This window comes from Xenopus laevis, chromosome 5S (genome assembly GCF_017654675.1).
Source record: "Xenopus laevis strain J_2021 chromosome 5S, Xenopus_laevis_v10.1, whole genome shotgun sequence".
Classification (NCBI taxonomy): domain Eukaryota; kingdom Metazoa; phylum Chordata; class Amphibia; order Anura; family Pipidae; genus Xenopus; species Xenopus laevis.
This window is the reverse complement of record NC_054380.1, coordinates 19,336,048-19,347,258: the sequence shown is the minus strand read 5'-3', so window position 1 is coordinate 19,347,258 and position 11,211 is coordinate 19,336,048. Positions and strand designations below refer to the sequence as shown.

At 38.5% G+C, this 11,211-nt stretch overlaps 1 protein-coding gene across 2 annotated transcripts; it reads left to right on the top strand.

The window, feature by feature from the left end:
- Positions 1–276: 276 nt before the first annotated feature.
- Positions 277–9,361, top strand: cox7a2l.L (cytochrome c oxidase subunit VIIa polypeptide 2 like L homeolog). 2 transcript variants are annotated; one of them, NM_001096447.1, is given in 3 exon segments: positions 277–378; positions 6,471–6,599; positions 7,731–9,361. In NM_001096447.1, coding segments are annotated over 3 exon segments (345 nt in total). In that variant the 5' UTR covers positions 277–306; the 3' UTR covers positions 7,875–9,361.
- Positions 9,362–11,211: the final 1,850 nt, after the last annotated feature.

Genomic DNA, 11,211 nt, shown 5'->3' with positions numbered 1-11,211 from the left:
CCCCTCACATTTCACAAGGTGACATTTAGCTGCCCCTTACAGTGCCTGTATTCTCCGATTTCTGAAAACCCATATCGATTGTTTTGAAATTGATTTCAAGGACTATACCCCAAACGCACCCTGTTCCCTATTTATTATGTGTGACTCTGTAAGCTGATACGGAATTGTATGTGCGTCACATTGTGCTGTGTCGGCAGGCACTTCTACGGACGCCTATGTGCGTCATCAAGCTGCGTCTAGCCGACGTCTACGCCTCTTTCCTTTTCCCTACAGCCCGGTACCCTCTGTCAAGTTGAGGTCGCTACCATGTACTATAAGTTCAGTGGGCTGACACAGAAACTGGTCGGGGCTGTCCCAACGGAGGCCTATAACCCCCAGGTAACGGGCTGCTCGTGGAGGGCGATTTTGGAAAATGGAGGTTGGTTTTATGGAGGAGGCTGCCTGACCTTCAGGAGAATCAGATCCGCTGGCTCCTTGGGGTTCTGTTGCCTTCACTGCCATAGTGTGACTTCAGCTGACTGGGCAGCTGAGAGTTCTAGTTCTTCTGCTGCTTGTGCTGAACTGCACGTCTCTCTTACTTTCTGTATAAATGCGGCTGTTTATTCAGGGGTTGTTCACCTTTGAGACAACGTTTAGTATAATGTAGAGAGGGATATTCTGAGACAATTTGTAATTCATTTTCATTTTTTATTATTTGTGGTTTTTGAGATGTTTATCTTTTTATTCAGCAGCATTTTAACTAATCTGGTAGCTAGGGTGCACATTCCCCTAGCAACCATGCATTGATCTGAATAAGAGACTGGAACATGAATAGGAGAGGCCTGAATAGACGAGGAATAAAAGTAGCAATAACAATACATTTGTAGCCTTACGGAGCTTTTGTTTTATAGAAGGGTCAGTGACGCCCATTTGAAAGCTGCAAAGAGAATAAAAAGGCAAATAAGCCCATATATATTTATATGTGTAATGCAGGTGGTGTCTGCACTATACCCCTGTATATCAATTATCAGTAGACGAGCACTCCCTTTTAAAATGTAATACTTTTTATTGTCATACCATGACAATAAAAAGTATTACATTTTAAAAGGGAGTGCTTGTCTACTGATAATTGATATATATATATATATATATATATATATATATATATATATATATATATATATATATATATAGATATACATACATATACAGGTGTGGGACCTGTTATCCAGAATGCTGGGGACCTAGGATTTTCCGGATAACAGATCTTTCCGTAATTTGGATCTTCATACCTTAAGTCCACAAGACTATCACGTAAACATTAAATAAACCCAATTGGCTGCTTTTGCTTCCAATAAGGATTAATTCTATCTTAGTTGGGATCAAGTACAAGCCACTGTTTTATTATTACAAAGTAAACGGACATTTTTTTAAAAAAAGATATGGATTATTTGGAAAAAATTGAGTCTATGGGAGACAACCGTTGCATATTTTGGAGCTTTCTGGATAATGGGTTTCCAGGCAACAGATCCCATACATATATTTATTTATGGTCATATATATATATATATATATATATATATATATATATATATATATATATATATATATATATATATATATATATATATATATATATATACTATATTATACAGGTCATGGAACTAAGAGGTAACTTTTAATATACTCATATTTTGCAGCTGGGGGTACTTTATTATAATACACAAATTTCAGTGAGTCGTGACAGAAATGACATCAGAACTCACCGTTTATAACTGATGACATCAGAACAAGATATTCATGGCTGTTGTGTAATATATATATATATATATATATATATATATATATATATATATATATATATATATATATATATATATATATATATATATATATATATATACATACATATATACATATACAAATACAAATACAAGAGGTCCTCTGCACTCGACCAGAGTGCAGAGGTCGTCTTGTATTTGTCTATATGTATTTTGTGGTCACAGCCTCTTTGCACCGCCGTCTAATGTTTTTAACAATTAGTGGTGAGCACAACTTTCCCTTGTTTGCTATATATATATATATATATATATATATATATATATATATATATATATATATATATATATATATATATATAATTTACTCTCTTTGGTCTGACCTTTACACAGGTAATTATTCACAAAACTAAAGAATGTAAGGGGCTATAGATGCACAGCTGGCCTGTTGATTCCTCTGCTATGTAGGTGTCTGGTATAAATGAGGCTCTGTGGTCTGGGTCATTAGTTTAATTGAAGGCTTCCTTTGCAGTAACTTTAGTGTCTTCTTATCTGGAGGTTCCTAATTAGGCAGAATTACTTGTTTATGCATGCTATAGCTAGACTGCATCACTTACCAGAGGAGGAAATGACACACCTCACATCAGACATTGTTTTCTTTTGCTCTCACTTCAGTGCCAGCCTGTTTCGGTGAAACGTGTAACAAGTACAGGGTTCTGTGTTTGTATAGCTAAACTGTATGAAGGAGAAGCGCAAAGGTATTTTCAAATTCATCACTTCTCTTGTGTAAATATATTTTTTTTCATCCAGTTGTCCAGCAGGGTACCCCACTTTTCTCCAGCGGAAGAGGATTAGACGTTGATCTTGTGATTGTATCGAATAGCTGTGGTTTCAGAACTGCATATAATAGGACAGTGGATTAGAGGGAGCATCCTAATCTAGGGGGAACAGTAACGGTAAAAATGAAAGTGTTTTAAAGGAATGACAATATAATGTAGTTGCCCTGCACTGTTAAAACTGGTGTGTTTGTTTCAGAAACTCTACTATAGTTTATATAAACAAGCTGCTGTGTAGCCATGGGGGCAGCCATTCAAGCACAGGATACACAGTAGATAACAGATAAGTACTACTATAGTTTATACAAACAAGCTAGTGCTGTGTATTGATGGAGTATCATATTATACTTTGAATGTCTTTGTTCCCATGGGATACTCGTTTTAACACGACATCCAATTTGGGTTGAGTTGGACCACTGGAAAGTACTGATATGGTTAGTCTGCTGACATGTTTCATTCGTGTATCGGAGGGTCCGGTATTGTATCTTACACTGACAACCACAAACATGCAGAATATCCTATATCAGACTGTCTAATTGCAGACTGCATGCTTTAGATCAGGGATCCCCAACCTTTTGAACCATTGAGCAACATTCAGAAGAAAAGGGAGTTTGGGAGCAACACAAGCATGAAAAATGTTCTTGGGGTGCCAAATAAGTGCTGTGATTGCCCATTTAGTAGCCCCTGTGTCGATTGTCAACCTACATTGAGGCTCTGTTTGGCAGTACACCTGGTTTTTATACAACCAAAACTTGCCTCCAAGCCTGGAATTCAAAAATAAGCACCTGCTTTGAGGCCACTGGGAGCAACATCCAAGGAGTTGGAGAGCAACATGTTGCTCACGAGCTACTGGTTGGGGATCACTGCTTTAGATACACCTTTCCACCAGGTTATTTTTATGGTCCCCAGCATTCCTAAGAGTAGTTGGCACACTCAGTATCTGGCTCACACTGTTTGAAAATGTTGAATAGAGCTGCCTCATACCAGTACCCATCAGTTTTGGAGAATGTACTCTTAATTAAATTTATTTAGTTCCCCAGTTTTCTGTTTATTTTTTTATGCATTGCCACACGTGAATTGGACATTGTACATTTAGCTCGTTTATAAAATCATTGGGTTGTGAGTAATTAATAATTTCTGAATAATGTGGCATTTGAAAGAACAGCTCTTTATATGGCACAAAAGGTACTTTCGGTTCTGCGAGATCCAAAGCCAACTGCCAGCATGGGGCTGTGATTATGGGCCTTTTGTATGTGAACATCAATGTCAGATTCCCCATATATTGAGTGTCCATTATTCCATCACTGGGTAATAATGTCTCCTGCAGTGTTTAACATCTGTTTGTCGGGTACAAACTTATTGTATTGTGCTTGTTAGATGTGCCCCATCTCCATTGTGCGTGAGATAAGACTCCTCTTAGAAAAGGGCAGTTTGAAGAATACTAGACTATAGGGGAAATGCGTGGTTTCTTTTTTTTTTATATATATCAGCCATTTGTTGTCTCTTGTCCTCATCCCTGTGGTTTACTTTACTGCTCTGAATACAAATGGTAGGGAAGTGGAACCTGCTGTGGGCCAACAGAACCTTTTTATTGAGAAGCATGCTATTCTCCATACACTGTATCTATCTGTGCTGCTCAAAAGAGAGATCAGTAGTTCTTCATCAGTCATTCACAGCAATAGAATGTGTTCTGGAGGATGGACGTTTCAATATTCACTGTATTTTCTCATCAGTCTGGGTGCCACTCTATTGTAATACTCACTCAAGCAGGCTCATTTTGTAGTGTGATGTACTACAAAAAATATGTGAATAATAATAGCTTAGACTCGTATCAGAAGAAAATGAGTTTGTTTATTCCTGAGGGCAAGGTGTAATATGTTGTGATTTAGAAAAGCGTTGATTTACCTTATTTCTGATGAATGTCATTGTTTGGGTAACGAAGTGTATTCATGGTATTACAAAAGGGATTCTAGATATAAAGTGCGGGGGGAAAAAAGGGCTATTTGTATCATAAGATATGGCAGGGTCAGTTACGCTGAGAGTAAAGCTGGCAATTGACGTGCATATTATAGTTTTTTATCGGACGTCCCCATCTTCTGACCTGCCACTAACCATTCAGATGAAATAAAGTAGTAAAAGATTGACAGCAATCATAGGAAAGTTTTATGTCCGACCAATAGAAGTGACAGTCACCCATTGATATTGACAGGCAATACATGCAGAGATGTTATCATTAGCCGACAGAAATCTTCTAACCTGTCCCATTGACAACCAATCAACGTTGTACGAAAAATGTCAGGGCGATCCACACACTGTCCAAAAATCGCACGAAACTTCGATTCATAGGACTTTATCTTTGCGTCTATGGCCAGCTTAATTATCTTTCATTTGCTGCACTGCTGCTAAGGAAGCGCATGCCTAATTTAGCTGTGACTGTTGGTTGGAGATGACTTCTAGATGATCAAACACACCGCTTAGTATTTAAGTTAAATAAGTGTATGACATCAGAGCCACTGTGGGGAGAAGGAACACTTATTTATTGAAAATGTTAAACATTTTTTTTTTTTAAACAAATCCAAATAAAATGGTAATTGTGCAACAGATGTATTCCTTTAACTTGTTTCGGTAAATAATGGCTGAAAGGGAAGCATTTTCTATTTCAGTCCAGTGACTTGTATAAAGGTTGGCTTGACTTTGGTGACTTGTTTAATGTCGTGAAAATGCTCAGAGCAACATTACAGGACAGTTAGGAATAAGCGTGTTCTTCTGTGTTCCAAAATCTTACAAATGTTTGTACAAGATATGCAAGCGCGAGGACTGATTTTGAATTATGGTTATTATTATTGTTTAATACTTAAAGGAGAACTAAAGCTTAACTAAAGAAGTAGCTAGAAATGTTGTACATTGTTTTGGGCTTCTGTACCAGCCAAAGGCAATCACAACCCTTTAGCAGTAAAGATCTGTGTCTCCAAAGATGCCCCAGTAGCTCCCCATCTTCTTTTCTGCTGATTCACTGCACATGCTCTGTGCTGCTGTCACTTACTGAGCTTAGGGACCCACTCACAATATACAGTACACATAGAATAGAAATGTCACAATATAAGACTGATTAGTAATTAATACAGATAATTACTACATGGCAGCACAGAAACCAGTGCAATTAGCATTAGAATGTAATAATCAGCCCTGTAGCATCAGCTTATATTACAGACCAACCTCATTTTCTGCTGGATAATTAGTGACGAGCCCTAAGCTTAGCTTCTCAACAGCTGCTCAGAGCCCACTGAGCATGTGAGTGTCACAGACACTTTCCAAGATGGTGACCCCCTGTGACAAGTTTGAAGTCCTGGATCCTGGCTGGTGCAATGCGTTCAGTATATAAAATATGGCATTTTTAGCCATATTCAATTTTAGGGCTTAGTTCTCTTTTAAAGGGGAAATATACCTCACTTGCTGACATGAGCTCATTCGATTGGGCTTATGTAAAGTGTGTATCCCTGTTCTGTAGCTGTGCATTTTTTTTTGTGCACAGCGATGTGGAACTTAAATTGATATTAATGCAATAAAATCACAAAAATTTAATAAACAAAAATGTACCATGTAAAATATTTTTGTATGGGGGTGGGGGAGAAAAGTGATTGTGCATCAGGTGGGCAGGAGAGCAGGAGAAGGGCTGCCATGTGGTCCATGAAGGTGGGGAGACCTCTGACAAGCTCAGGAAGCAACAGAAGAAACACTTTCCATTCAGTCCTGCACTGACCTTACTGTGTATTTTGTACAAATATGATTTGGGGAAATTATAACTTATTCCCCTTGTAACATGAAATAGGATCGTGTTTGTGTTATACTGACTACATATTCCATCTATTATTTGCAGGGACTAAGGCCCACGTTCACAGAAGCACCAGTAACGATATTTGCTACACCAACAAAGCTGGCCACAGAATCCGCAGCAACTTCTTACCTGGGGGACAACAGAGTGCCAGATCTGCAGAAACTTTTTCAGGTAATTTCCCGTTTATTGCACTGGAATAATACAAACCCAAATATCCTCCCCCCCACTCACAGAGAAGCCTCACCAGAATACTGTGTTCCACCACATCAGCAACACTGGGAAAGGACAAACGGCCTAGGAGTAAGTGCCCGTTTGGTACGAAATGCGTTAGGCTACTATGTCCTAAATAAGCAATTTTTTACTTTAGAATTTTTGCTACTGCATTTATTATCACTAGGTCTCTCACACATATTTGGATTTGGAACTATAGCAACCCATTGGACTGAGGTTTAATGTCAAAAAGCATTTTTTAAGAGACTCCCCACGTTTATGAGGGTGCCCTGCCCTTAGTCTTCAGCTTAAGTGAGTGGACATCACTATATAGTTTGTAGAGCAGGGACTCAAAGAACAATCCTTCAGGCAGTTGTAGTTAAAGTATTTATTGAAGTACAAGCATGGATTACAGCCTTACGTGTTTCGTGTTCTCACAACACTTAATCATAGGCTATCATAGCCTATGGTTAAGTATTGTGTAAAGGCTGTAATCCATGCTTGTACTTAAATAAATACTTTTTTAACTAGAACTACCTGGAGGATTGGTTTTTTTTTAGTGCCTGCTCTACACACTACACTTTTAATGTGTTGAAACCATATTGTAACTATTTGGATCTCTTTCTTTGTAAGTGATTTTACATATTTACTACACCTTGGCGAGCAGATCTCCATGCCAATACTTTGAAAGGGCAAACCCCCCAGCAGTGCTGTGCTGCAAAACGACTGGTTTATTGACCACATTTCAAGTGGAAATGTACCTTTCTCAAATGCTCTAATAAGCCGACGACTGACTCGGTTGGGAGGGACCAAGTGACCAATTTAAGGCATACACCTTTCTCTCTTCAGCGAACATGGTTCCTTATGTTGAATGGCTGCAATTGGCCATTCTTCTGTGGGCAGGTTACTCGCTATACGACTCGGTGGTTTATGGCCTACAGAGTAATCCCAGCTTTTGTTTGCACTTTTATTACTTTCTGGAATATTTTGTTCAGACAAGTAGAATGTGCAACACCCAGCCAGACAGGAGCAGATATAGTCATTTCAGTAGTTCTAAAATGATTTACTTTCATTTGTTTTCTCCCCATAAAGAAAAGTGATGGCCTTCCCGTCCATTTGAAACGAGGCCTTCCTGACCGTCTCCTGTACCGGACCACAATGGCATTGACACTAGGAGGGACTATCTACTGCCTTATTGCTCTCTACATGGCCGCTCAGCCCAAAAACAAGAAGTAATGTCTGCAGTGACACAGACTGTAAGACTTTACTCCTGCGCATTGAACATCAGCAGCAACACTTCTGTATTTATTTTTATTCCATGTAATACATTTTATTTCATTAGATAAAGGATTTCTAATTGGCTCAGTGTGTTTCATGATTATTTCATGGCACCGCAGAACACAGAGGTCCTTTGTATCCTCCATGCTGAGAACAGGTGACAATGTTTTACTTGAAGTTCCTGATCAAGCACTTAACCGTATGAACCTCCGCTGAGCATTTTTCTTGAATGATTGCTTGCTTTCCCAAAAAACGTGGTATTCCTAGCGATAACTCGTACGGTTTTTCCTCAGGTATCTTTATCATTCTCGGCAACAGTGATTCTGTAGCATTATTGTTACAGGAGTGTGTTTATTCGTAAAGCATATACGTGTCGATCTAATATGGCATTAAAAGAAATGAATGTACGTAAGTTGCAGTTATTTCTAATCATTTGAGGCAAGACCATTTCTAATGATAGATTGATATGAGTCAGGCTTAGTGAAGAACTACATTAGAGTCAGGCTTAGTAAAGAACTACATTAGAAATGCTACATCTTAAGGCTCATTTAATGACCGCAGACGCAAAAAACGGAGAGGGAACATAATTTTTTTTTTTTGCAGTTTACTCCTGCCGTGCACAAGGACGACATTGTTCCCCATGAATACAGACTGCATTTGGCAACACTGTATTCATGAAGCACAGACATAGGATGCCTTTGAGACTCCCTATGTCCTTCTCAACAAATTGGTTCCCCCTAGTGATTTTAAATTACCTTTATGCTTTAAAGGCACACTGGCCTTAAAAATTCAGGGTGGTCTTTGCAGTGTAATACCAATGCAAAATGTACAGGAAATTTGCTGTAGAGATTTTTGCAGGTCTTTACAGGTTGGCCTTTTAAATTTAGAGCTTTGCTTTTGGTTCTCATTTATATTGGCTGGGAGAATGCTGCTGGGGATCACAGATATAAGTTGTTTAAAGATATATAGACATATTGTTGTTAAGTTTTTAGCTCCCCACAAACCTCACACTTTTGGAAATCTCTAGGAAATCTGGCAGAGTGCTTTCATTCTTCTTATGGGCTTTTCTCTGAATGGCAGGGTTTGCATTCTGTGCCCCCCACCTGTCCCATTTTGCCCGCAGGCAAAGGTCAGAGCTGCAGTTCAAGAGAATAAGGCACAGGATTGTTTTATGTCAGAAATCAAGCTCTGTCATTGGTCTACATGTGTTTTTATTATTGTAATGGTGCCAGTCTTTAATATGGGCCATGCAGCAGAAAAGACTGGATGTGTTTATACCACATGCCACTGTCGCACACAGACATTTGTTGTACAGCTTAAACGGGTTGTGTTTTTGTTCTGTTTCATGTTTCACTGAACCAAAAATGCTGTCTTTAAAAGCCATACCTCGTTTATTTTTATAATGGAATAAATACAGAAATAAAGTGCTATTGAATGCCTGGTGATTATATGCACTTTAATTAGAATGAACATGACCAAATAAACAGTTACACCCTTCAGTGAGGCACTGTAATGCATGTTAACAGAAAAATTGCAATTGGTCAGCACTCGCCAAACCGGTTGAAACATTAATAAACTGGTACCCGTGTAAAGTTGTTGTGATGTTATGGTATCCCAAAACCTTGAGTAAACCCCAAGGTCCCAAGGTCACACTTCTGCTTTAAGCAGCCGCCTTTGTCTTCGGGAGGAGCCCTCAGATGCCACCAGGACTTTAACGAGAGAGGACCAAGGGGAAAGCTCTGTGCAGGAAAGGGAACCGTAACGTATGACTGGAATGGAGAACAAGGAGTGCGGTAAAGGGACAGGCCGGGTCGAAACCAAACATACAATACGGTACTGAATCAGGAATCTGAAGCGTAGTCGAGGTCACAGGCCAAGGTCAAACACACCAATATCAAGGCAGGATCCAAAGGAATAGTCAAAGTTCAGGCAGCCAACTATTCAGGAACATCTAATATATTAAAATTCAAAAAAAAAATCAGAAACAGTGGCAGGCAAGGTCAAACACAGCTTTAACAACAACAACAAACCACACCCAGGAATTACTGAAATAGACCAATACTGAGCAATGAGTCGGAGCAGATTCGGAATTTTTATATCCAATCAAATTGCTTACACAAATGACCTATGGCCAATTTGGCAACATGTGAAACAAGCCAAGACCTTAGTCTGCTCGTATAGAGGAGTAGTAACTGAGATGGCACAAGAACACCAGGTCCCTGGTTCAACTCCAGGCAGGTTGTCACAGTTGTCCACCATAACTGACATGCACTGGAAATTGGAGTCATAGCTCCATCAACAAATCTAATTAAGCCTTTATTGGTGTAATGGCTCAGCATGGCTTTGATCCTTTTCTGATTTTGGTCACTCATTCCTTTTTTCTTACAATTTTCCCCCCCTCCATCCCTGATCTCAGTCCTACATATTCTTATATTGCTTATGTCATTTGTCAGTGATGTTATTGATGGCACCTTCTAAGACTATTCTGCTCACACCTCTCGATTATCTTTGAGATTCACAATCCAGATGTCAGAATGAAATGACGTTCCTGTGAAATGTAATATATTCTATTATGCAGAAGGAGATTTGTGTAATTCCATTTCCTTAAATGAAAGGTAGCTCCATTTATAGTACCATTATAATAAGAGGGCTTCCTACTATAGCACAGTTTTTCCATTGAAAACTACATATTTGGAGGCTTCTTTATTAAAGGTCAGATTTTAGGGGTTTTAGAAATCAAGACTAAACTCACAAACCACGATTGTCATTGAATTTATTGAAAGAATATAAAAAGTGCGGGAAAGAAAAAATGCACTAATAAAACAGAAAACCTCTAAAAATTCTGATTGTATTAAAAACGTTCCGATAGGATCTGTGCAGCTCCCATTGACTTCTATAGCACCTCGACGACATTTACTTGGAAAAGCTTGTTGTGGTTTTTAGAAATATAGAAAAACCATAAAATATAAATGGAAAAAAATCGCAATTTGTTAGTGGTTACCTTGGTGTTGAGGTGGGATTATGAGGCAAATTTCAACCACGATTAAATTCACTTTCTTTAAAACCACAAATGCCATGGAATTTATTTAAGATCTAAATTTAAAAAACACGATTGAAAAAAAAAAAAAATACTGCACGGTGCACTAAAAAATACGATACCTTGAAAACCTTTTTAGGATAATTACTAGCAGAGAAAAAAGTTGATTAAAAAGGGTCCAATATGATCAACACATTTTTATAGGACCTCAACAACTTTTACCTGGCGAATTTTAGTATTCAAGTTTTTCTTGGTTTT